Source organism: Lynx canadensis, chromosome A3 (assembly GCF_007474595.2).
Source record: "Lynx canadensis isolate LIC74 chromosome A3, mLynCan4.pri.v2, whole genome shotgun sequence".
Taxonomy (NCBI): domain Eukaryota; kingdom Metazoa; phylum Chordata; class Mammalia; order Carnivora; family Felidae; genus Lynx; species Lynx canadensis.
The window spans coordinates 12,053,415-12,079,772 of NC_044305.1; the positions used below are offsets into that span (position 1 = coordinate 12,053,415).

Genomic DNA, 26,358 nt, shown 5'->3' on the forward strand with positions numbered 1-26,358 from the left:
CCCCCCCCGCTCAACTCCACTGTTTCCCCTCTTCCTCCTCCCCTCCTCTCGGCCCCTCGCCCCGCCCAGTGTCTGCGGGGGGAAAGGAAACCGAAAGTGCGCGGCGCCGGGCGGGGCCGCGGACCAGCCTGGGCCGGAGTCCGAGCACCAGTCGCGGCGGCGGCGGTGGCTGCGAGAAGAAGCGCCGGAGCCGGGTGAGTGACCTCCCCCCCCCCGTCCCGCGCCCCGGCCCCGAACCTGCTTCTGCCCGCCGCGAGCCCCGGCGCCCGCGCCGCCCCGCCACTACATCTGCCGCCACGAGCCCCGGCGCCCGCCTCAGCGTCCCCGCCGCCTCCTCAGCCCCTAGTGCCCCCTACCTGCCTCAGCATCCCCGCCGCCCCCTCAGGACGCCGTCCCATCACCCACCTCAGAGCCCCACGTGCGTCCCTCAGAGCCTCACCACCCCCTCGGCGCCCCCGTCGCCACCTCTGCCTCCGGCCCCATCAGCTAGTTCCGCCTCCCACCCCCATGTCTGCCCTCATTTTCTGCCCCGGCCGCCCCCTTCGTCTTCCTGTGTCCTCCCCGGCCACCGCCTCCTTCACCCTCAGCACCTGGGTTCCTCATCCCCATTTCCAACACCGGCCTCCCCCCCCCCCCCCCCCACATCGGGGCTCAGCCAGACCTTCTTGAAGCCCCCCTACCTCCCTGCCATTTCTGCCCCAGCCTAGCCACTTCCCGGTCCTAACCCTAACCTCCCCCGACCCCATAATATCTCCATCAGAAACTCCTGGGCTCCTGGTTGCCGGTGACCCCTCCGTCCCTCCTTCTATCCTCTGGGGACCCTGGAGAATCCGCCTGATAACCCACCTCCGGCCTCTGGTTTCAGCCTCCTCCATCCTCCCTCCTACCCCCCCCCCCCCCCCCCATTACCCTTCTCTGATATGACCCCTCTACCACCTTGACCATCACTGATTTTCTTCTTCCTGCCCTTTTAGGCCTTGATTCCCAAAGAAACTCACTTTAGTCTGCTTTTTTTCGTAGCATTTCCTGTTCTCTCTGCTCCTCCCTTTTTCTTTTTTCCCATTTCTTTTACCCCTTTTCAGAAAATTTGAGTTTCTATTTTAGTATTTTTCAACCAGAGGAGAAGGCATTTTCTCCTCAGAATTTTTTTTTTTTAATTAAAACACACACACACACACCCAAAATACTGAATGCACTTGAGAGCTGGGTTTGGTAAGATGAGAGAAGAGATTCACCCAAAATATTCCCGGCAGGAAGGAAAAGGACTCCTTTTTCTGAAGAGGATAAAAGCTACTCCTCATATAATGCCAAATCTATTCACAGTTTCCAACTATGAATATTTTAAAAGTCAGTTACAGGGACAGTCTCAAAAATCCCTTTGCTGGGGACTCTGAGTCACCCACTCATTCCCTAGCCTCGGCTCATATGATATGTATGAGTTGCATTGAGAAGTTCCCTTAAAGGGGCTTCCTCTTCCTCTTACAGGATCACTGTCAAAAATCTTTAAGAAGAAAGGAGAAGGAAAAAACTGCAGATTTCTAGCTGGTCCTGGGGAAACAGCATTCTGTAGATGCTAAGCCTCTGGTTATTGAAATATGTAATTTTTTCTCTTTGGTTCAGTAGAACAGAGGGCTTAATCGGTTTGGCTGCATTCCAAACGATAGGATAAGGGATAACTGCTCACTAATTATTTACAAACTGTAGAATACTGTAAGCTATAGAGTTCTGTACAACATAACTGTTGGATGGCATGGTGAATACATGGTTTTTGGATTAACAAAAATGTACTTCTTTCTTCCCTGGCAACAATATTTGTCTGCTTCGTGGGAGAGGAAAATGAAACCTAGCAACCGATTAAGTAACTTGGCTAAAGACATAAACCAAACAGTAGTTCTGAATGGGAATTGATGACACTCCCTCTGCCCCAACGAAGTGCAAGGATAAGAGGGAGGGAGGAATTTGAAATCACCTAAATGGTGAATTTAACATTTTATATCATACTGGGCATTCACAGAGTTGAACACTTGTGCCTGTGATTAAATCTGTGTTTAACTGTTAGTTTACAAATCATTAAGATGTGGAAGCAGGAGGATTGGCTTGATGCTGTTTTGGGTATTTTTCTGCTAGCTGCTGTGTTTCAGGGGCCTTGATCTCTCTCAATCTGTGCAGATTTCCAGATAACCGAAAATAACCTGAGCGTGGAGGAATTCAGGTAACTCAGACATGGAGGACAGAAGACCTTGTTTGGAGGCCAGGCCAAGAAATCCCTATACTAACCACAGAGGTGAGCAAGATTTTCTACTTAATGGGAAGGAAATTGAATTCCTGTGAATGAGCAGACCCGCCTAAGACTAACAGCCTCTCTCAAGTAAAGAATGGCTTATTCCTTAGCCACAGCATGAATGACTGAAAAATAGACAACCCTCTCCTTTTCCTAAGAGCTGATGAATGGGTATAGTTCATATTAACAAAGACAGTGATAAGGTGTCTGAATTGGAAATAATTTTTAGAGCAGTACTACCCAAAAGAAACATAATGCAAGCCAGAAATGTAATTTTTCATTTTCTAGTAGCATCATTTAAAAAAGTAAAAAGATGGGGGTGCCTGGGTGGCTCAGTTGGTTAAGTGTCCCAACTCTTGGTTTTGGCTTGGATCATGATCCTGTGGTTTGTGAGTTCAAGCCCCGCATCTGGCTTTGTGCTGACATCATGGAGCCTGCTTGGGAGTCTCTGTCTCCCTCTCTCTCTGCCCCTTCCCTACTCATGCTATTGCTCTCTCAAACATAAATAAATAAACATTTTTAAAAAAGCAAAAAGAAACACATGAAATCCATTTTAAAAATTTAATAGTAATTTGTTTAACATGTGTTTAAATGAGTATATCCAAATAATGTCATTTATTGTAGTAACTGAATACAAACATTTTATTGTCAAGTACTTTAATAATTTCAGTATTTTTACTTCCCTAAATACTCAAACATTATCATTTTTTTAAAGATTTTATTTTTAAGTAATCTCTACACCCAAGGTGGGACTCTAACTGATGACACCCCCCCCACCCCCCCTCCCCGACATGAAGAGTCGCCTGTTAGAACTGAGCCAGCCAGGCGCTCTTCAAATATTATCATTTTAAGGTGTTATCAGTATAAAGAAACTTTAATGCGATGTTTACCCTATTTTTGGTATTCAGTGTTCAAAGTTACACATCTTAATTCAGGCTAACCATGTCTAAGATTCTTAATAACCATACATGGCTAATGGATATGTATTTAATTTAATGGCATATGTCTAGAATCCTAGTCACCAAAGTAAAGCTCATTCCAAAAACATTACTCTACTGCTATGATTTTTCTATTTGCTTAGAACTTTCAAACAAAACCAAATGGATTCCTGTTTTTCCCTAAGTTTACAACATGTCATCTGAGTTTTAGCTGTAGAATAAATGAGGAAGAACTGTAGAATTTTATTTTATGAGCTGTGTGACTATTCAAAGAATGAGAAACAATACCAATTTTAATTCTTCAAAACATCAAGTCTTTGGGTCAGATTGAAATATTAGAAGGACTTTCTTTTGATATTTTGAGAGTTTGAAAAGTAAATAAGGTAACACTTATAAAATTTAGACTTCAGTAATACAGGGTTTATATTTTGCCAAATGTTCCTTTATGTTGTCACCTCAAAATTTTCTCTGCAAAGTACAAAACAAGGAAAAGTGCACATAAATAGATTTAGCATCTAATGTCATGAAATGGTACAGTCATCTTGAATATGATGTGCATTCATAACATTTTTATTCTCACATCATTGTACACAATCTTACTTTGTATTTAAAAGCTCCAAGTAATTCTGCCAAGTTGGGTCAGCTCCATCAATTTTATAGGAAACGAAAGTGAAAGACAGTGGGCTCTTGGTTAATTTGGCCAAATTTACTTCTGAAAGTTGTGGCAAATTAAGGAAGACAAGTTCAGCTTCATCCACAGGGTGATGTTAGCTTTCATGTGTGGACTTGATATATCTCCTCCTTCCCCCAACAACTTCTTATCTGAGGGCTGGGAGTAAATAATACTATGTGGATGAACTTGTGCTTCAGAAAGGAGAAAAACTTGAGTTTCATTTTTCAGTTTCCTAAAACAAATTTGAGTTTCCTTTTTCAGTTTCATTCTCAATGTATTAACTAGCTCAAAAACATCTTGGTAAAGGAAACCCCACCTTCCCCCTTGCCATCTGATGCTGGACAAATTTCAAGAAGCATTTCTCCTGTAATTTTATCCCACTTGATGCCTGTGTTGCCTGTAACATAATTGTTTAGTGGCAGATCCAGTGGCCTGGAAATCAATAGAGTATTCCCAATGGAAAAGTATTTCTAGTGCTACTAGTAATAACATTAATGAGAACTTTTTACATGTTGGGTATACTATTAAGCATCTTACAAACGTTTAGTCTTTACACCTACATAGATACTTAGGCTTAAAGAAAGTATTTGACTTGTTCAAGGTTATACAGTGAGGAAGTGGCAAGGACAAGATTTGAATCAGGACTGTTTTGCTCTGAAATTCATGCTTTGGCTATTATTTGGTACTGGCAGAAGACTCAGAAGCAATGAGCTGATCTTTTTGACCCTCTGAAATAATCTCAGCTCATGAAGGATTAAATGAGATACTCCAAGTATTTATCCTCTAACACAGATTAGGCACTCAACAAATGTTTCTTTTTTTTTTTTTTAAGTTTATGTATTTAAGTAATCTCTATACCCACCGTGAGGCGTGAACTCACAACCCCAAGGTCAAGAGTTGCATGCTCTTCTGACTGAGCGAGCCAGGCGCCCCAACAAATGTTTATTCTTTTTCCCTTTTGCACCCTTTGAAAAAACAATGTTTTCATAGTATGTGCTGCAACCACAGTAATCTATTTTACATTTATTACATGATTTCATAGGAAGTCTTTTTTCTCTGCAAAGAAAACCTAAGTTCCTTTGTTGTTTTGGAAAATGAGAGTATGTCCCTTGTTGTTCTGTTAGATTTCCTTGTACCTTGACTTTTGTGCTTACCCAGTATTCCCATTGTGTTTAGGGCCTGTGGATGGAGAATTACCACCAAGAGCTAGAAATCAGGCCAATAACTCACCAGTGAATGCTCTCAGAGGAGGGGCTAACCAGCCTGGAAGGCAGCCTAGGGCCACCAACCATGCTGTTCCTGTACGGCAAAGAGAAGAAAGGTTTGGGGCTATGGGCAGGAATCCACATCAGGGAAGGAGAAACCATGAGGGGCGCACTAGTGATGAACCTAGAGGCCAAAGACGTGGTCAGGAAAATGATGCTAGGCGGAGAAATGGCAACCAGGAGGGAAGGAACCACAGACCACCGTGGTCCGATGAAAACTTCCAGCAGTGGCGAACCCCACACCAGAAGCCTGCAGAACAGCCACAGCAAGTGAAGAAACTGGGCTACAAATTCCTAGAAAGTCTTCTGCAGAAAGACCCTTCTGAGGTGGTCATCACTCTTGCCACAAGTTTAGGACTGAAAGAGCTCCTGTCTCATTCTTTTATGAAATCCAACTTCCTTGAGCTCATCTGCCAGGTTCTTAGGAAGGCTTGCAGTTCCAAAATGGACCGCCAGAGTGTTCTCCATGTCCTGGGCATACTGAAGAACTCCAAATTCCTCAAAGTCTGCCTACCAACTTATGTGGTAGGAATGGTCACTGAACCCATCCCGGACATTCGAAACCAGTATCCAGAACACATTAGCAACATCATCTCTCTCCTCCAGGACCTTGTAAGTGTCTTCCCCGCCAGCTCTGTGCAGGAAACCTCCATGCTCATTTCCCTCCTGCCAGCTTCTCTTAACGCTTTGAGAGCCTCTGGGGTTGACATAGAAGAGGAGACAGAGAAGAACCTGGAAAAGGTGCAGACCATCATCGAACATCTGCAGGAAAAGAGGCGAGAGGGCACTTTAAGGGTGGATACCTACACTCTAGTGCAGCCTGAGGCAGAGGACCATGTTGAGAGCTACAGGACCATGCCCATTTACCCTACTTACAATGAAGTGCACTTGGATGAGAGGCCATTCCTTCGTCCCAACATCATTACCGGAAAATACGACAGCACTGCTATCTATCTGGATACCCACTTCCGACTCCTGAGAGAAGATTTTGTTAGACCCCTACGTGAAGGCATTTTGGAACTTCTCCAAAGCTTTGAAGACCAAGGCCTCAGGAAGAGAAAATTTGATGACATTCGAATCTACTTCGATACCAGGATTATCACCCCCGTGTGTTCCTCATCAGGCATTGTCTACAAGGTGCAGTTTGACACAAAACCACTGAAGTTTGTTCGCTGGCAGAATTCCAAGCGGTTGCTCTATGGATCTTTGGTGTGCATGTCCAAGGACAACTTTGAAACATTTCTTTTTGCCACCGTGTCTAATCGGGAGCAGGAAGATCTCTGCCGAGGAATTGTCCAGCTCTCTTTCAATGAGCAGAGCCAACAGCTGCTAGCGGAGGTCCAGCCCTCTGACTCTTTCCTTATGGTGGAGACAACTGCATACTTTGAGGCCTATAGGCATGTCCTGGAAGGACTTCAGGAGGTCCAGGAGGAGGATGTCCCCTTCCAGAGGAACATTGTGGAATGTGACTCTTACGTGAGGGAGCCAAGGTACTTGCTAATGGGGGGCAGATATGATTTCACTCCCTTGATGAAGAATCCCTCAGCCACTGAGGATTCTCTGAGGAATGCCGAAGGCTTAAGATATCCCAGAGTGAATGTCTTAGACCCTAGCCAGTGGCCCTCAAAAGAAGCCCTGAAGCTGGATGACTCCCAAATGGAAGCCTTGCAGTTTGCTCTCACAAGGGAACTGGCTATTATTCAAGGACCTCCTGGAACAGGTAAGAGAATTTTTCAGATCACGTGACCTCTTCCCTATGAGATAGGCAAGGGAGGCTTGTCTCTAGGTTTCTGGAGTGTCTTGATTAGAAACATTCTCCTGAAATGGGCATCAAACCTACTTACAAAGTAGCTGTTCATTGGTATGCATGGTAATAAAAGTCACTAGGTTAGAGAAGACTGCTGAGGGGTCAAATTTAGGAAGATGCATGACCTTTGCTTCATCAAAGGCTATGTTAATTTTTATTTAATTTTATATTACTTTAAATTAAATAATATCAAATAACATAATATTAGCACTGTGTGCCAAGTAGCATTTTACTACTTGCTAGTAGTGTTGTGTCTACTGATTGCATCCTCACAACAGCTCTGTGAAGTAGAAACCATTCTATTTTACAGATGAAAAACTAAGACAAAGAGGTTGAATAATATGTTGAAGTTCATAAAGGTGGTAAGTGATAGACCTAGGACTTGAACTCAGGCACTGACTCTATAGAGTCCTGCCTCTTGTAACTACTACACCATACTTCTCATGGAAATATGCCTCTCTGCACCCTCATCCCCATATGCCACTCTAATCCTACTTTGTGGTGATAATTGCTGTTGTTTGATGTGTATCTTTCCAGATGTTCTCAAAGGTGACCATTGATCTATCTCTGTGTCTGTATTCTTATGTTTACATACATGCACTCATACTTTTTTCTTTCAATAACATAAATGGTCAGTTATTTTTATAACATGTTACAGACATTTTTTACATTCGTTACACTCCAGTCACATTTAGAAATGTGTCTCACTGTTTTTACTATGCCTGCATTCACTGTAAGGAGTGAGTGTACCATGATGTTTTTTGTTTGTCTGTTTGTTTGTTTTGTCATTACATAGAGTGCTTTGGTAAGTGTCCATCATCTATATATCTATGTATCTGGTATGTGTTTATCTTTAGGTATTCTTATTATTTCCTAAAGTGGGAATTCACATTAATAGTTATAGTGTGTACTGCTAAATTATCCTCCATAAAGGATACACACACATGCAAAAAAAACACTGGAAAGAGCTCTTTAAAAAACACTAATAAGGCTATTGACTGGCTGGCTCAGTTAGTAGAGCACGTGACCCTTGATTTCAGGGTTCTGAGTTCGAGCCCCATCTTGGGTGTAGAGTTTACTTAAAATCTTTAGAAAAATAAAAAACACTGATAAAGTAATAGCAACTCACAATAAAAAGTTACATAACCTGGGACACCTGAGTGGCTCAGTTATTAAGCTTCCAACTTTGGCTCAGGTCAGGATCTAACGTCTGTGAGTTCGAGCCCAGCGTCGGGCTCTGTGCTGACTGCTCAGAGCCTACAGCCTCCTTCAGATTCTGTCTCCCTCTCTCTCTGCCTCTTCTCCATTTGCTGGCTCACTCTCTCTCAAAAATAAACGTTAAAAAAAAAAAAGTTATGTAACTGAATGGAAACTTTTTTCTGATAAGAAACACCTATATAATGGAAAAATATGCATAATTAAAGAGATGCTTTCAAGGCTTAAAAAAGAAAAAAAGGATGTACCAGTTTACACTCTCACCAAGAATGAACTAGTGTTCCCATTTCCTTATATCTTCTCCAGTATTGTGTGTTATCTCAATGTTTTTTGCTGATCAGCAGGTTTTGCTGATCTGTGAGGTTAAAAATTTTGAACCATTATTTTTTATGTTTTAGTAAAAATGGTTCAAAAAATTTTTTTAAATCTCTCTTCCCACCATTCCACTCAGTTCCTTTCCCTAAAACAATGTTATCTTCCTGTTGATCCTTCCAGAGGTATTCTGTAAATATTCAAGCAAATGCTTGAATTGAATATATTTATTGTACTTTATGATTTTCTTTCTATTTATTTATTGTAAATTTTTTAAAGTTTATTTTGACAGAGAACTGGGGAGGGCAGGGAAGAGCGAGGGACAGAGGATCTGAAGTGACCTCTGTGCTGACAGCAGAGAACCCAATGTGGGGCTTGAACTCAGGAACTGTGAGATCATGACCTGAGTTGAAGTCAGACACTTAACCAACTGAGCCACCCAGGCACCCCTCTTTTTGTTTGTTTTTTTTAAGATTTTATTTTTAAGTAATCTCTCTACCCAACATGGGCTTGTTTGAACCCACAACCCCAAGACCAGGAGTTGTGTGCTCCACTGACTGAGCTAGCCAGGCACCCCACCCCTTACTTTTTTTTTAACCCATTACGCTAGAAATCATCTTGTACATGTTGCTTGGTCCGTTTAGAAAATATCTTGGTGTTCCTTTCATATTGGTACATAAGTAGTAACTCTTGTTTATGATTGCATAATATTCCATACAGTGGAATAACGTCTTTAACCAGTCCCGTGTGGAAAGATTTATTAGTACAAACAATATTTCAGTGAATAGCCTTGTTTGTGAATCATTTCATATACAAACAGAACATATGCAGAAGAGAAATTTCCTAACCTGATCAAAGAATATATAACTGTGTAATTTTAATAGATATTGCCAAATCACTCCCTGGAAATGTATATCACGGGGGTTAATTTGTATTTTTTTCATTAAGAATGAGATTAAAAGGGCACCTGGGTGGCTCAGTCAGTTGAGCATCCAACATTTTTTTTTTCTTTTTAACGTTTCTTTACTTTTGAGAGAGACAGAGTGAGGGAGACACAGAATCCAAAGCGGGCTGCAGGCTCCAGGCTCTGAGCTGTCAGTGCAGAGCCCAGCGTGGGGTTCAAACTCATGAACCGTGAGACCAATGATCTGAGCCGAAGTCAGTTGCATAACCAACTGAGCCACACAGGCGCTCTAAGCATCCAATTCTTCATTTCAGCTCACGTCATGATCCCCCAGGGTCGTGTGATGGAGCCCTGCGTGAAGCTCCTTAAGCCCTGCTTAAGATTCTTTCTCTCTCCCTCTGCCCCTCTCACCCACTCGTAGTCTCTTGCTCTTTCTCTCTTAAAAAAAAAAAAAAAAATTTTTTTTTTTTAAAAGAATGAAATTAAATATCCTTTTGTCAGTTTATTGGCTATTTATATTACTACTTCTGTGGATTGGGTTCTTTTTGAATGACTTCTTACTGCTTTGGAGGAGCTTTTTGTATATTCAAAATCTACATGTTGCAGTTAATTTCCCTTAATGTTATCACTTGAATTAGGACTCATTAGTTCCAAGTGTAGTAATAATTTCAGGCTAGCTTAAGCCACACACATAAATGCTTACTAGGGAGGAACTGGTGAATATGAGGGGGAAGTAGTAAAGGGGGTCCTTTTTGAGGTGGGAATCCCAAAAAGTATCTATTCTAAGGGGAAGGAAGGAGACAAAGTAAATATTAAATTATAAAGATTTTCTTTCCTTCTGAGGTATCCTTATTCATCCAGTCCTGCAACTAGAAACCTAATTTTCCTTTTCTGTTCCCCACCCTAGCCAAACCATTATCAAGTTCCAGTCAATGTTACCTCTGAAACTTCTCCCCTGTCTGCCTATTTATCTCCCGTCTCCCACTGAAGTCAAGCCTTAGCCTGGAATATGGCAGAAACCTCCCAACCCTATCCCTGTTCCTTCTTGCCCAGTCTTAACTCAGTTTTCACTTCCCCAGAGAAGTCTCTTCTAACCTCTGACTAGGCCAGAATCCCAGTTATCTGGGTTTTTTGGTACTGGGTATTTCTCATTTCCCACATTTATGATTTTACATTTGTTTCTGTGATTAATTATCTTTCTCTTCTACAAGTCTGTAAGTTCCAGGAAAATAAGAACCATAGTTGTTATGCTCACTATGGTATTTCTTGCATCTAACCCAGTGCCTGACACCTGTTAGGCACTCAATACTTACTTGAAGGGGAAAAAGGTGACTAAGCCATCCAGGCACCCCTGTGGAGCACAAGATTCTTGCTCTCAGGGTCGTGAGTTCAAATCCCATGTTGGGTGTGGAGCCTACTTCATTTAAAAAAAAAAAAAAAAAGCCCAAATGAAGGGAAAAAAGGAAGGAAGAAATTGTTGTTATTTATCTTGCTATACTGAAATCTTTGATTTTCTTGTATTGCTACCTCACTCACCTTTGATTTTTTGAAAACAGTGGCTAACTTCTCAGCCTGACACAGTGTAAGGATTTAGCTATTTGTAGACATAATTAATTAATTATTGGCCATTTACTAATGAGCCCATAACTCTAACTTGAATGTTGATTTCTCTGAGTTTTTCCCTCCTTTCACAAAGGCAAGTCTGTGGTATATTGAAAGCATTTCTAAATAATTTGCTAGATGAGAGTTAGCAAGTAGACAGTAAACAACTGGCTAAAAAATACCTTACAGTTGTGAAAAAATATCTTAAAGCTGCAAAAACCAGAAGGGATTCTTTTTATGTGCTGATAGCTATCTCCAAGGTACATTAGGTGAAAAAGCAAGATGTAGAGTAGTGAAAATAGTCTGCAGCTATTTGCATTGAAAAAAAAAGGGAAGGCTAGAGAAAGACTATATTTATTTTTTGTTTGCATTTGCATAGAATGACTAACTCTGGAAAGTTACACGAGAAACTGGTAATACTGGTTTGCTTCCCAGAGAGGAACTGGATGACTGGGAGAAGAGCAGGGACACTTGAAAATACTCATTTGTGCTTCTTGGATTTTTAAACCATCTCAGTGTATGACTTCAGATTTTTTTAAATAATAATTTGCTGTAAGTAATTAATTACTCCTTCTAGAAAGTCTTTATTTTTTTTTTTTAACTCTCCTTTTTCTTTCTTTTTTAGGCAAAACCTACGTTGGTCTAAAAATCGTTCAGGCACTTCTAACCAATGAGCCTGTCTGGCAAATTAGCGTCCAGAAATTCCCCATCTTGGTTGTATGTTATACTAATCATGCTTTGGACCAGTTTCTGGAAGGTAATTCTAGGCAAAATTGTTCTCTATCAAGACATTTATAGTTGAACCATCACCAACTTCGGTAGCTTAAATTTTATTGCTATTTGAACTAAACCTGTAGTCCTATCCATGACCTGCAGGCTCTGTCTGGTCTGCTCCACCCAACTCTGAACCTTATCTCCTTCCTCTTCCCTTGTTCTTCCTAACTCCAACAACACTGATTGTCTGCAGTTCCTTGAATTCCTCCAGCTTCTCCCTTGGGCCATGCTGTTCCCCCATCTCTAGAAGACACTTTTTCTCTCTGCATCTTGACTTCATCTGTCATCTAGCCTGGTTGACTCCAACTCATTCTTTAGGTCTCCCCTTAAATCTCTCTTCAGGTGTATTTTTCCAGTTGCCCCCAGACAAAGTTAAGCCTCCTTTTGTATTTTTTCTTCAGAGACTTACTACATATGTAACAATTTATTGTATGAGTTTCTACCCTAGACCATAAACACTGTGTGGGTTGGTCCTTTTTCTTGCTATATTTATGGATTCTAGCACTCAAAAAAATACTAATTGTATTAATGAATGAATAAATATATGTTTTTCCTTTTCCTTGAATATTATTTTCCATATCTTCCTTTCACCCAGATTAAATATTTTTTATTCTTGGAGTCTCAGTTTAAATATTAGATTACCCCACCCAAACTAGGTAAGTTGCCCTCTTATATATTTACAGCATCATGTACTTACAGTACTTACTGTACTTATTGCTATTATGAGAAATTGTTTAACGTGTATCTTCTGTGCCAGAGTGTGAGACCTGAGAACAAATTAGGAATAGAGTCTGTGCTTTACCTGCTATATCTTAACCTAGCACATGCCTGGCACATAGTGACCAGTTGGTAAATACCTGTAGAGTGAATAACAGAACATTTACTAAGTGCTTAACTTTCAAATCACAGATGAAGAACTGAAGCCTCAAGTTTAGAAACTTGCCCCAGTTTACATAGCAATAGTGGTGAAGTCAAGGTTTGGGTTCCCAGATATCTGATTCTAAACCTATGTTCTGAGGTGCCTGGGTGGTTCCATTGGTTGAGCTCTTGATTTCAGCTCAGGTCATGGTCTCACGGTTGTGAGATCGAGCCCTGCATTGGGCTCCGTGCTGAATGTGAGACCTGCTTGAGATTCTTTCTCTCTCCTTCTGTCCCTCTCCCCAGCTTGCTTTCGCTCACTCTCTCAAAAAAATAAAGCCTGTGTTCATAAGTACACATTTTACTGCTCTGCAGGTCATATCATCTCTGAGGGCTTTTTGGTCATTAATAGGGTGGATTCCTGTAGGTACCAGTTTGTTCCCTAAGGAACCAGCTGAGATAACATCCAAAACACAGACACCTCTCACCTGAGGGAATCCAGCATAGCTCCTCTCACCTCTGCTATGCTCCACTTTGCTCCATAGGCATCTACAAGTGTCAAAAGACCAGCATCGTGCGGGTAGGTGGAAGGAGCAACAGTGAAATCCTGAAGCAGTTCACCCTGAGGGAGCTGAGGAACAAGCGGGAATTCCGTCGCAACCTCCCCATGCACCTCCGGAGGGCCTACATGAGTGTGAGTCCCAGCTTTGGATATCTGAGATAGTTCATGGTAGAAATAGACTAGGTAGCAGTGGCTTTCTGGGTAGGCAGTCCAGAGGAAATAGGTGCTCCACAAAGTGGTGAAGGACTCAGTTCCTTCCAGCATTCCATCTGTTAATCCCATGGTGTGACCTTTGCCCTCAAAATCAAGATGGAAAAAGGGCAGAAAGGAGCATACCACCCCTCCCAGCCCCTGCCAGGACCTTTTAAGGCTACTCCCCCCGCAAACCACCAACAGCCCTATTTACAGCCCATTGGCCAGCGTAATGTCATCTTCTAGCTGGGCAGCAGTGTACCCAAGCAAAACTCTGAGTCCCTATTACCAAGAAGAAGAGAAGTAGTCTCCACAACAGTATCCTTAGCCTGTTTTTCTGTTGTGTTATTTGTTCCTTTTTCTTACTGGTTGGTAGGAGTCTGTTAGACATTTTAGATAGTAACCCTTCAGTTTTAAGATTATTTAAATTAAGACTTTTTTGACTGGTCTATTTATTTCTTCTCTCTTCTTGCTGTTCCTGTTTTAGCTTTGTTTTCTCTCATGGCAGAAACTGAGTTTAGGGGATGATCTCACTTGCTTATCATTTCTTTCCCTCTGTTCTTGGCAGATTGTGACACAAATGAAGGAGTCAGAGCAAGAGCTGCATGAAGGGGCCCAGACCCTGGAGTGTACCATGCGTGGTGTACTCCGGGAACAGCACCTGGAGAAGTACATCTCCCCCCAGCATTGGAAAAGCCTGATGAATGGACCAGTACAGGTAGGGGTCATCCTGGGGGCTGTAAGCATTTCTCTTGCCTCAGTACTTGGAAGCAGTCTCTAGCAGAAGCAACAATGCGAAGCATTAGCTGTTAGGATAATCTGATGCTGCCATAATGTGAGAAGTCCCTTTTCATGAGGAGAGGTGCTGAGTATACTAGTCAAGAGCAAGACTCTGGAGTTAGCATGCTGGATGTGAATTCTGATTTTGCACTTGGCAAGTTACTTAATTGTTCTGTGCCTGCTTCCTTTTTTATAGAGTGGGGATAATAATAACATTAAGTTGAACCATATGAAATTGCTAATATTTGTAAGTTTGACTTGCAGAAATGGCAGTTTGTAACAGATCAATGTAATTGGTATAGGACTATTATTTGGATAAACAAGTTAGTATTTATAAACCACTTAATTAGTGTGCTATAAGAGATTGTTCTATAAAGCAAAATCTTAAGGCAACCCAGCCCCTATAGAGAGCCTGGAAGTCAGGTTTAGTGACCTTAGTGACCTAAGGTCACATAGACTGTGTGCCATGGCCAGTATGATCCCCAACAGTCAACAGTCTCTCAGCAGTCTCTCAACAGTCAAACGGGTAATAATGCCTGCGTTCGAAGGATGTTCTAAGTAGTAACTGACACAATTCCTGTAAAGTGGTTGGCCAGGAACCCATTGAAATGGTAGCTCTGTTATCATTGAGTTGGTGATTTCTCGGGTTACCCAGAAGCCTGAAGGGGTCAGTCAGTCAATCTATAAATGACTAAAGCAAGCTGGGTGTGAGACATTGGAAAGTAGAGAGGACTTGGCAGACTGGAAAAGAAATGGTAGCAACCCACTCTTAGCCATTTGTTGCCATCTCAGATGCAGGCTCATTGCTGCCATAGATCCTGATTTTGTCAAGAGCAGAAATTTTTATTTTTAAAATTCTCTACAAGTCGTATTTAATGATCCCGTTGCCCAAGGGTTGCCAGCTTGCAGCCTCTGAATTTTAAGAGAACTACTTTTGATCCTTCTCAGAAACCTTTCCTTTACACTGGTTGTCATGGAATTCTCATGACTGATAATTAATTCCTTCCTCAGGATAGTGAATGGATTTGCTTCCAGGGCTGGAAGCATTCCATGATGCTGGAGTGGCTGGGCCTGGGTGTCGGTTCTTTCACCCAAAGTGTTGCTCCAGCAGGACCTGAAAATACAGGTAAGAGTGCATGTCTACCAAGAATCACATCTTAAGGTGGAAAATGGTAAAGACCGGAGACTAAAACTTGAAAGTGATACCTAGAATATATAAAGAGCTGTAATCAATTAGAGAAAGACAATAGCTTGATAGTAAAGTAAATAAAAGACACTTAACAAGCACATCACAAAATAGGAAATAGTAATGGTCAATAAACATATGGAAAGGACTCATTAGAAAAGAGCTAATAAAACCACAATGAGATGCTCTTACACATCGGATTGCCAAACATTTTCAAGTTTGCTATATTGACAAGAAGGTGGAGCAGTAGGAACTGTGATACACTGCTAGCGGAGATATTAATTGGTACACCACTTTCAAATAACAGAAAAATAGAAAACTCAAATACTCATCAATATTTGTACAGCACATGGATCAGTTACTGTCCATTCAGATCATGAAATACTGTACAACAGTGAAAAGGAATGAATTACAGCATATATGGCAACATGAATCTCAAAAACGGGCTGAATGAAAAAGCAAGGTGTAGGAAAATACATTATAATATTCCATTTATGTAGAGCTCAAGAAATGAAAAAAAAAGCCAAAATTAGATGTGTGTTGTTTAGAGATGTGTATGCATTATGTATATAGTAAGGTTATTTCAAAAAGCTAGGGAAGGGAATGAGCAATACAAATTCAGGTTAGACAGGCCCACAAGTGTCTTCAAGAAATTGGGGATTTTCTCCTTAAATTGGGTGGGACGTACCTAGTTGTTCATTTTTTTTTTTCTTAATGTTTTTATTTTAGAGAGAGGGCATGAGCGGGGGCGGGAGTGGGGGCAGAGAGAAGGAGACACAGAATCTGAAGCATGCTCCAGGTTCTGAGCTGTCAGCACAGCGCCCAACACAGGGCTCAAACCCACAAACTGTAAGATCATGACCTGAACCAAAGTCGGGTGCTTAACCAGCTGAGCCACTGAGGCAACCCTGGATGTTCATTTTATGTATTTTTATTATCCTTTAAATTGCCCATTTACATCATATATCTTCCTTTGTGTATTTGACATAAGTGAAACCTTTCTTAAAAAGGGATATGTTTATATGATATTTAAAAATATAACAAAAAAGTATATAAGGAAACCTAAGTCTCCCTCCCCTAACACTCATTTCTCCCAGTTTCCCCTGCTAGAAGTAACCACTTAAACCCCTTGAGAATGTTTTCGTACATCTAAGTTCTTATAAGTGTCCCCTTCCATTCTTTGGCTTCAAGAGTTTCACCCCTGTCTTGCCTGCTTTCCTCTTAGCCCAGGCAGAAGGGGAGGAGGAGGAAGAAGAAGGAGAAGAGGAGGGTTCACTGATTGAGATTGCCGAGGAGGCTGACCTAATTCAAGCAGACCGGGTGATTGAGGAGGAAGAGGTGGTTAGACTTCGTCGGCGGAAGAAGGAAGAGAATGGGGCAGTCCAGGAGTTGGCTAAAGTGCTTCTGGCCATGAGGCTCGATAACTATGGCCCCGGGACAGCAGCTGGTCAGGAGCAAACTGGAGGAGAGTGGGAGGTAAGCTCACTTCCTCATGGCCTCTGGAAGCCCTGACAGAATGGGAAATGGGAGTTCAGTTATTACTGCCAGATGGTGGGGGTTAAACTCTCCTGAAACAGGCCTGAGAACATCTGTTCTGACTAGAACTGCAGCCCCTTATTTTCACCCATTTCTGTTATAGCAGCATATTCACCTTGTCCTCACAAGGTATTCACCTTGTCCTCACTATGGTATAAGATGGGTCCAGTTCCCAAGAGTATAAAAATTATGACCCTTCAAAGGGGCGCTGGCAAGAAATTCCAACTTAGAAAAACAGGAAGCAGGTGGCCAAATGGCTTCTCTTGAACTTTCAGAAAAATGCACCACATATGGGTCAGATCAAACACTTACAGTCTCAGTGCTTGATGCTTTCATGGATATTATCTTCTCAAGTACGAATGAATCTATGAAAAATACATTAAGATTTTAGAGAATTCAAGTAAAGCAGAATGAAGCAAGCCTTACAGGCTGGAGGGAATACTCATCCTTTATTCACCCTGGAATTTGATATTTCTCTTAAAGCCAGAATAATGTGAATGCCCAGACTTTCCCTCTGGTCATTCCTTTGGTAGAACCAAGTGGTCCTCCAAATTTACCATTCATTACTATGACGGTAGAGTACTGGATACTCAAAATAGCATTTTCTAAACTCATGATTTAAGAGACTTTCAAAGTCAACTTTGGATGCAATTTTCCCTGGTCTGCTAGCTTCTAACTTGATCTTCTAGTTCAAATCTGATCCTAATACTTGGAATTATGGGTTGGGCATCTCTCTGCCACGTGGCCTCAGGGGGAGTTGATTGGTTTGGTTTGGAACTAAGGGGAGGTTCATAACATTGTGACATCCATCTTTCATGCCAGTCCTTAGTGACAGAGCCAGGGGAGAGCACTTTCTCCTAACTGGTGCCTTTCACCCTCTTGTGAAAGGTACTGCCTCGATATGATGGCATTAAGACCATCTTAGCAGGCCCTGTACAGCGTTTAACAAGAAAGACCTACCTGTATGTATGAAAGACCATAACATGTTTTAGGAATGAGAAATAGAATGTTGTCAAAGGACATTCAGTGATAACAAGTGTCAGTACTATTCTAAGTGCTTTCATGTATTTATTCCTTTAGTCAAGTCCGCAACCCTGCAAAGATGTATTGTTATTATTCCTCGTTTTGTAGCAGGCGATGCTGAGGTACATAAAGGTTGAGTAACTTACTCTAGAGGTAGATGGGGCTTTGAACCCAGGCAGACTGGATGCAGAGCCCCCATTTAGCCACTTTGCAATGGATACGTGTTGGAAGAGTTTGAGACATTCAAGGAAGTTCTTCCGAGGTGGCAGCCCCTTTTTAATGTGCTCTGGTCTCGACCTTGGTCTTAGAACTGAGCCAATTTCTGCTCAGATGGTAACCCTGGCTGTTAATGATGTCCACAGACTCAGCGCAGCCAGAAAAAGAAAATGAAAAAGAAAGTGAAGGTTGAACTTCGCAAACTCAACACCATGACTGAGGCTGAGGCCAGTGAAATCCAAGATGTTTGGCAGCTGGACCTGAATTCTCGCTGGCAGCTATATAGGTATTATGCCCATTGCCTCCTCCCCCCAACCCCCAACCAGTGCATGTGATTACCCCAAAGGGTTCCTTTTCTGTTCCTGCAACATAACCCCCCATCCCTCCACCCCAACCTTCAACAGTGTTAACTAATGATGGGTTGCATACCCCCAGTGAACTGAGTGCTAGGGGTGCAGACGTGGGATAAAATAGACACTTGGCTCTACCTTTAAATGGAGTGTAGAGTTTATCCAGGGAGACAAATTAGTTAATTCCACAAATAAAAAGTTAACAAATGGGCATAACCGCTAAGAAATAAAAGAACAATGAGTGCTAAGAATAAGAACACGGGATTTGAGCTGGTCTGAGGTATCCAGGAAAGTGACAAGGCAAGATGTGAAGGATTAGTAGACATTAGCAAGACCAGCAGGGAATGGGGAGCAGATGAAATTATGGGGACCACATACATAAAGGCCTTGATGTGGAAAGGAGTATGTCTATTTGAGAAATTGAAAGAAGGCAGCCAGCATAGCTGTGGCTCAGAGAAATGGAAAGTGAGGTCAGAGAGGTGGGAGGGGCCTAACTGCAGGGACTCATGGGGCAAAGGTGAGGAGCCAGGATTATCAAAAGCCACTTTTCAAAAAGTACCGAAAAGCTCTTGGAACATTCTGTAGCAGAGTAGTGATGTGGTCTGCTTTACTTGTAAAACGAGACTGGAGAATTAGGGAAGGGGACTCAGAGATGTGCCAAGGAGAATTTGTGAGAAATTCTTGAAGCTTTTGAAGTCCCTTACTCTCTTCTCAATAATTAACCCGTATTCTTTATTCTACTCTCCTCCTTAGCTCCTAGCCACCTATGTACATCTCTCTGTACTTCCTTTTGTTGGGCATTTTGGAATCTTGGTTCCCTGCAAACCTAGGTCTCTCCTTCCTCTCCCTCTGTGGCCCGTAAGCTCCTCAAGGGTCTCGGTTCCACCTCATACACACTGCAGGGGGTTCCTCCACCATCTTAAAGGGCACACATCTTCTTTCTCTGGTTCTTCACATTCTCCAGGCTGTGGCTACAGATGTACCAGGCCGACACCCGCCGAAAAATCCTCAACTATGAGCGCCAGTACCGCACGTCAGCAGAGAGAATGGCTGAGCTGAGGCTCCAGGAAGACCTGCACATCCTGAAAGATGCCCAGGTTGTAGGAATGACAACCACAGGTAAGAAAGCATGGGGAAGTTTATCAGATCCAGCCGTTCACTCCTGGTGCCAAGCTCTTATCAGATTATCTAGGATAGGTGAAGAGAAGCTTCTTTAGGAGGTTAGAGGGAAAGGCCATGAAAAGCTATTGAAAGTGAGTTATGTTTAGGGAACTCATGATGAAATGCACCCACTTGTCCCTGCTGCATTCGATAACCTGACAATGACCAACATGGGTGTTGGTGGTCTGGAGACCACTCATTAGCACTTAATCTCATTCAGTGGCCACCACGGCCCTGGATGGATATGAGGACTCAGTTTTCACAGACTCAGATTCCAGCCTCCAGTGCATCAGCTTAGAGGAGCCTCTTCTCTCTTGACTCCAGGCGCTGCCAAATACCGTCAGATCCTGCAGAAGGTAGAGCCTCGGATTGTCATTGTGGAAGAGGCTGCTGAAGTCCTTGAGGCCCACACCATTGCTACATTGAGCAAAGCTTGCCAGCACCTCATTCTGATTGGGGACCACCAGCAGGTAGGGCAGGTGCCCCTGGAAGATGAAGAGAGAGGGCTCTTGGAGGGTTGCACTCAGACAGAAGACCCTGGCCTCTCTGCTTCACAGTCCTCAAACTTATTAGTAGCTCTCTGTGATTCTTTTCCTCACCTCCCACATTCAATCTAAGAGCAGGTGCTCTTAGATATCGGGTATATTTGAGAGATAGTATCATTCATTTCATAATGACCTTTCAAGTGGACTATTAAAACAGCCTCCTTCTTGTTCCCCTACTTTGATTTTTGCTGTCCTCTAATCTATTCTTTGTAAAGGGGCCAAAGTGAATTTTTTTTAAAAAAGTAAGTCAGATCATGACACTGTATAGCTTAAAACCCTCCAGTGGTTTCCCATTGACTTAATACAAAAATCAAGCTTCTTAAAGTAGCCTAGAGAGGCAAATATTCTCAGGTTCAGCCTGCTTCTCTGACTTCTCATATCACCATCATTTGCTCACTGTGTTCCCACCACCTGCCCTCCTTCCTGCTCCCTCATACCTTGCTTTTCAGATGATAGGGAACTTCCTCCATGCTGGCATCAACTCAGGTGTCACTCTTTAGGGAGGCCTATTTAAGGAACCACCACTCCTGGACACTCCATCACATCACCCTTATTTTCTTGCCTTCATGTCCTTGTCACTCTTTATCCTTAGCCTGTCAGTACCTAGAGCAGTGCCTGGCATATAGAAGGCACTTGAAAAACATTTGATGGGTAGGTTGGTGGTTAAGTGAGTATATGATTAGATGGATAAAATAAGTCAGTAGAGAGTCCTCAAACATGTTTGTTTTCTCAGCTGCGTCCCAGCGCCAATGTGTATGATCTAGCCAAGAATTTCAACCTTGAGGTGTCCCTCTTTGAACGACTGGTGAAAGTAAACATTCCCTTCGTCCGTCTAAATTACCAGGTAAGAAGCTGGCCCTCTCTTATTACATACCACATGTTCAGGAGAAGTCTCCTGGGAGCCTGCCAGTTGCCAGCAAGAAAGGTCTCATAAAAATAAAACTGGCTTAGGGGCGCCTGGATGGCTCAGTTGGTTAAGCATCCGACTCCGGCTCAGGTCATGATTTCAGTTCGTGAGTTCGAACCCCGCATTGGGCTCTGTGCTGCTAGCTCAGACCCTGGAGCCTGCTTCGGATTCTGTATCTCCCTCTCTGCTCCTCCCCCACTCATGCTCTCTCTCTCCTTCAAAAATAAATAAAAACATTAAAAAAATTTTTTTTGCAAATAAAAAATAAAACTGGCTTAGTAATTCAATGACTGTTAGACTTTTTTTCTTTTCTGTTTTAAAATACCACAAGATGAGCTGAGTTTGCGTTGGGTGAAAGAGCTGTTTACAGTCTGCTCTTTTCTCCTTATTCTTTCACATTACCTCCAGATTTTCCACCAGCAACCTAGTCTTTAGAAAACTGTCCCTTTATTCTCTGCCCATGTTTCTTTCTTTTCTAAGTAGGCTCTACACCCTATGTGAGGCTTGAACTCACAACCCTGAGATCAAGAGTCACACACTATACCAACTTGAGCCAGCCAGGCACTCTCTTTCTGCCCATGTTTCTAATGACCTGTATGTCTTATTTCAGCACCGCATGCGCCCTGAAATTGCCCGGCTTTTGACCCCCTACATTTACCAGGATCTGGAGAATCATCCCTCTGTTCTCAAATATGAGAAGATAAAGGTGAGTCTGTCCTATTTGATCTTTCTGTGATGTATCAACAACCAAGGAGGCTGCATTACCTTAGGATGAAAAAGAGTTTTCAGGAGGATCTAGAGCCAACTTTTTTAAAAGCTCGTCACTAAGTAGAAATGGTGTAGAAGTTGAGAGATACAGACGTGGGTTTTGAATCCCAGCTCTGCAGCTGTGTAACTGTTTAGCAAGTGATACACCAATTCTGAATGTCCTGATCTTCTGTACAGTGAGAATAATGGGTACTGCCTCGTTACATTATTGTCTTGAGGGAGATAATGTGTGTAAAGCAATCAGCACAGTGGAGTGCTTGTAAGTTAGCTGCTCACTCAACATCATCATAACTTCTGCCTGTTTGCTGAACCGTAATAGTTGGATTATGGATGGCTGTTGGAAATTATAATATTAAATGTATTAAAAGTTAAAATAGACAAATTCTGTATCCATTTTCCTACTTGCCGTGGTCCCAAAAGAAAACATACAGTAGTGACTGACACCAGAATTAAAGATTATGGTACAAAGTATACAAAAAGCCTCGCTAAGTCTCTCCCCGGAATAGGGTCAGTGGCCAGTACATCTGAAAATAGGAAGAACTGCATGAGTGAACCTTCTGACATACCATTTCTTTTCCTTTCTAGGGGGTCGCTTCCAACCTTTTCTTTGTAGAACACAACTTTCCTGAACAGGAAATCCAAGAAGGCAAAAGCCACCAGAACCAGCATGAGGCTCGCTTCGTGGTAGAATTGTGCAAGTACTTCCTGTGCCAGGAGTACCTCCCCTCCCAGATCACCATCCTCACCACCTACACGGGGCAGCTATTCTGCCTGCGCAAACTCATGCCAGCCAAGACATTTGCTGGCGTCAAGGTCCATGTAGTTGACAAATACCAAGGGGAAGAGAATGACATCATCCTCCTCTCATTAGTGCGGAGCAACCAGGAGGGCAAGGTGGGTTTTCTCCAGATATCCAACCGCATCTGTGTGGCCTTGTCCCGTGCCAAGAAGGGTATGTACTGCATCGGAAACATGCAGATGCTAGCCAAGGTGCCCTTGTGGAGCAAGATCATCCATACCCTTCGAGAGAACAATCAAATAGGCCGCACACTCCAGCTGTGCTGCCAGAACCATCCTGATACCCACACCTTAGTATCCAAAGCTTCTGATTTCCAAAAAGTGCCCGAAGGAGGCTGCAGCCTACCCTGTGAGTTCCGGCTGGGCTGTGGACATGTCTGCACCCGTGCCTGCCACCCCTATGATTCCTCACACAAGGAGTTCCAATGCATGAAGCCATGCCAGAAGGTTATCTGTCAAGACGGGCACCGGTGCCCTCTTGTTTGCTTCCAGGAGTGTCAGCCTTGTCAGGTGAAGGTGCGCAAAATCATTCCTCGGTGCGGTCACGAACAAATGGTTCCTTGTTCCATGCCTGAGTCAGATTTTTGCTGCCAAGAACCTTGCCCCAAGGTTCTGAAATGTGGGCACAGATGTAGCCATCCCTGTGGTGAAGACTGTGTGCGGTTTTGCTCAGAAATGGTCACCGTAAAACTCAAGTGTGGGCACAGCCAGCAGGTGAAATGTGGTAATGTGGAAGACCTCGTGTATGACCTGCCAGTCAAGTGCACCACCAAGTGTGGCACGATCTTGGACTGTGGGCATCCTTGTGCTGGGACCTGCCACAGCTGCTTCGAAGGGCGCTTTCATGAGCGCTGTCAGCAGCCCTGCAAGCGCCTGCTCATCTGCTCACACAAGTGCCAGGAGCCGTGCATCGGCGAGTGCCCACCCTGCCAACGGACCTGTCAGAACCGCTGTGTCCACAGCCAGTGCAAGAAGAAGTGTGGGGAACTGTGCAGCCCCTGCGTAGAGCCCTGTGTCTGGCGCTGCCAGCACTACCAGTGCACCAAACTCTGCTCTGAGCCCTGCGACCGACCCCCATGCTACGTGCCTTGTACTAAGCTGCTGGCCTGTGGCCACCCCTGCATCGGTTTGTGTGGGGAACCGTGCCCCAAGAAGTGCCGTGTCTGCCACCAGGAAGAAGTCACCCAGATCTTCTTTGGCTTTGAAGATGAGCCTGATGCCCGCTTTGTGCAGCTAGAAGACTGCAGCCACATCTTTGAGGTGCAAGCCCTGGACTTCTACATGAATGAGCAGAAAGATGATGAAGTTGCCATCAAGTTGAAAGTGTGCCCTATCTGCCAGGTGCCCATCCGCAAAAACCTGAGGTATGGAACCAGCATCAAACGGCGGCTGGAAGAGATTGAAATCGTCAAGGAAAAGATTCAGGGCTCAGCAGGGGAAATTGCAACCAGCCAGGAACGACTTAGGGCCCTCCTGGAGAGCAAGAGCCTCCTCCACCAGCTGCTTCCTACAGACTTTTTGATGTTAAAGGAGAAGCTGGCCCAGAAGAATCTGTCAGTGAAGGACCTGGGCCTTGTTGAGAATTACATCAGCTTCTACGACCGCTTGGCTGGCCTGTCAGACTCTCTGAAAAAGGTGCATGTCTTAGAACAAGAGAGAGTGAGGAGTCGACTAGAGCAGGTCCATGACTGGCTAGCCAAGAAGCGTTTGAGCTTTACCAGCCAGGAATTGGATGACCTCCAGAGTGAAATCCAGAGGCTCACATACCTGGTGAACCTCCTGTCCCGCTGCAAGATAGCAGAGGGGAAGCTGAGAGGTAGCACAGCAGAAGAGGTCTACAGTGTCCGGAAGATCCTTGAGAGAACATGTAAGTTCACCCAGGAGGATGAAAAGTTTGTGCAGAAAAAGATGGAAGCTCTGAAAACCATTCTTCCCTGCTCTGGCCTGGGCATCTCAGAGGAAGAACGAGTGCAGATAGTCAATGCTATGGGTTATCCTCGGGGCCACTGGTTCAAGTGCCCCAATGGTCACATCTACGTGATTAGCGATTGTGGGGGAGCCATGCAGAGGGGCACATGTCCTGACTGCAAGGAGGTGATCGGGGGCATAAATCATACTCTGGAAAGGAGCAATCAGCTTGCTTCTGAGATGGATGGAGCCCAGCACCCTGCCTGGTCTGACACGGCCAACAACTTGATGAACTTTGAGGAGATCCGGAGGATGATGTAGGAAGATGGTGCACCGCTGCCTTGTGCCTAGCCACCACCTGGCTGGGATCGGCTCCCTTACGAAGGAACCGAAGTTTGTTTTTTATTATTGTCCTTTAGTCTTAGTACCTATTTAAGGATCCACTTTTAGGGATTGCCCACGTTTGTTTCTAGATTTCCCCTGCGCTAGAATAAGCACTTTACCTCCAGAACTGAGAGCAAAGTTAACAGATACCTTCTTTTTTTCTCCTGCAAGTTAGTGGACAGGCTCTCTGGAGCATGTTTGGGGCTTCCACCTAGGGCTACCTACTGGTATCTCTGGGTCCTGACTCAGATATTTTTTCTGCAGTGCTCCGGGGGCACAGAGTATGAACTCAAGTGAAGCAGACTCATTCTAATTGCCAGGCCCTAACTTGTAGACTAACTTTAATTCCAATAAACAGAGGCCCAGAGGAGTTGTTTATGAACTGCTTATCCTTTCAAGGAGCACAAAAATCCCTCCCACTCTCCTCCTGGGGCATCCTCACTCCCGGAGATGGAGGCATGTGATAAGACAAAGACTTCCGTGACTAACCCTGACCCAGTTACATATTCACAGAGTGGGAAAGTGCGACTCCCCACAGCTGGGGGCTCTGCAGCAGGCCCAGGCTGACTAAGGAGTGATCCCTCATACCCTCTCCTGTGACTGGCACTTTGGAATGGTGGTTTCTTTGCCTGCAGGAGTTCAGTAGCAGTGCTGGTTCCCCAAGGCCCTGAATGGAACTAAACCAGCAGCACCTATCCAAAGTGTGACCTGTTGTCCCAACACTACTACAGCTTTTGCCTGGGCAGGGTTAGCATGCCAGCAGCTTCTGCAGGCCTCAGACCCCTGCCAGAAGCCAGCCCCCAGGCCTGCTGCTGCCTGCATACATATTCCCTCAGTCCAGTGTTCCTAGAACAGACACTTAGGCATCTCAGGTCTTTCTAATGTTGGTGAGAAAAATATCCTTTTCCTATGTATGCATTTCCTTTTTTGTCTTTACTATGCACTTTAGCCTATAAAGCCAATTAATAAAAATGATGATTGAGAAAATCAGTGGTCCATGTTTGTCAACTTCTAGAAACAGCTCAGGCAGCCTGAGACCATGAGGATGGGGATGGAGCCACTGCCTACGAGGAGGCCAGTCTGGTTTCTGTGGTACGGAGTTTTTATTTAGCTGGTGAGTCCTCTGTACTTACAGTAAAAAGAATTTTTTGTTGTTGTTGTATAAGAGCATAACTTGAAGTTTGCTTCCCCAGAGGCAACCCTGTTAACAGCTTCATGAGTCCTCCCAGAGGTAAGCTATACATATGCAATGTATGTAACTCTTAAAAAAAAGTACGCAGCTCTGCACTTGGCTTTTTTTAACCCAACAACTTAGCTTGGGGACCTTTCTGTAAGCATATACATATGAGGAGCCTGAACCCTACTCCATCATGCATGTGTGCCATTATTTACTAGAATGAAACCCTCTGCTGG

At 43.6% G+C, this 26,358-nt stretch overlaps 1 protein-coding gene across 1 annotated transcript; it reads left to right on the forward strand.

Annotated features, from left to right (window-relative positions):
• Positions 1 to 17: 17 nt before the first annotated feature.
• ZNFX1 (zinc finger NFX1-type containing 1) lies at positions 18 to 25,935 on the forward strand. Its single transcript, XM_030309435.1, has 14 exons — positions 18 to 194; positions 2,170 to 2,284; positions 5,069 to 6,877; positions 11,623 to 11,754; positions 13,175 to 13,323; positions 13,952 to 14,101; positions 15,175 to 15,289; positions 16,575 to 16,825; positions 18,271 to 18,410; positions 19,439 to 19,593; positions 19,960 to 20,105; positions 20,914 to 21,024; positions 21,698 to 21,793; positions 22,441 to 25,935. Exons 2-14 carry the CDS (start codon positions 2,224 to 2,226, stop codon positions 24,880 to 24,882), a joined length of 5,757 nt encoding a protein of 1,918 aa, XP_030165295.1. The 5' UTR covers positions 18 to 194; positions 2,170 to 2,223; the 3' UTR covers positions 24,883 to 25,935.
• The last annotated feature ends 423 nt before the right edge of the window (positions 25,936 to 26,358 follow it).

Coding starts and splice junctions, on each gene's coding strand:
- ZNFX1 (XM_030309435.1), top strand. CDS start 2,224: ATGGAGGACAGAAGACCTTGTTTGGAGGCCAGGCCAAGAAATCCCTAT. Junction 14,102..15,174: donor TGATGAATGGACCAGTACAG/GTAGGGGTCATC, acceptor TTCCTTCCTCAG/GATAGTGAATGGATTTGCTT. Junction 19,594..19,959: donor TGTAGGAATGACAACCACAG/GTAAGAAAGCAT, acceptor TCTTGACTCCAG/GCGCTGCCAAATACCGTCAG.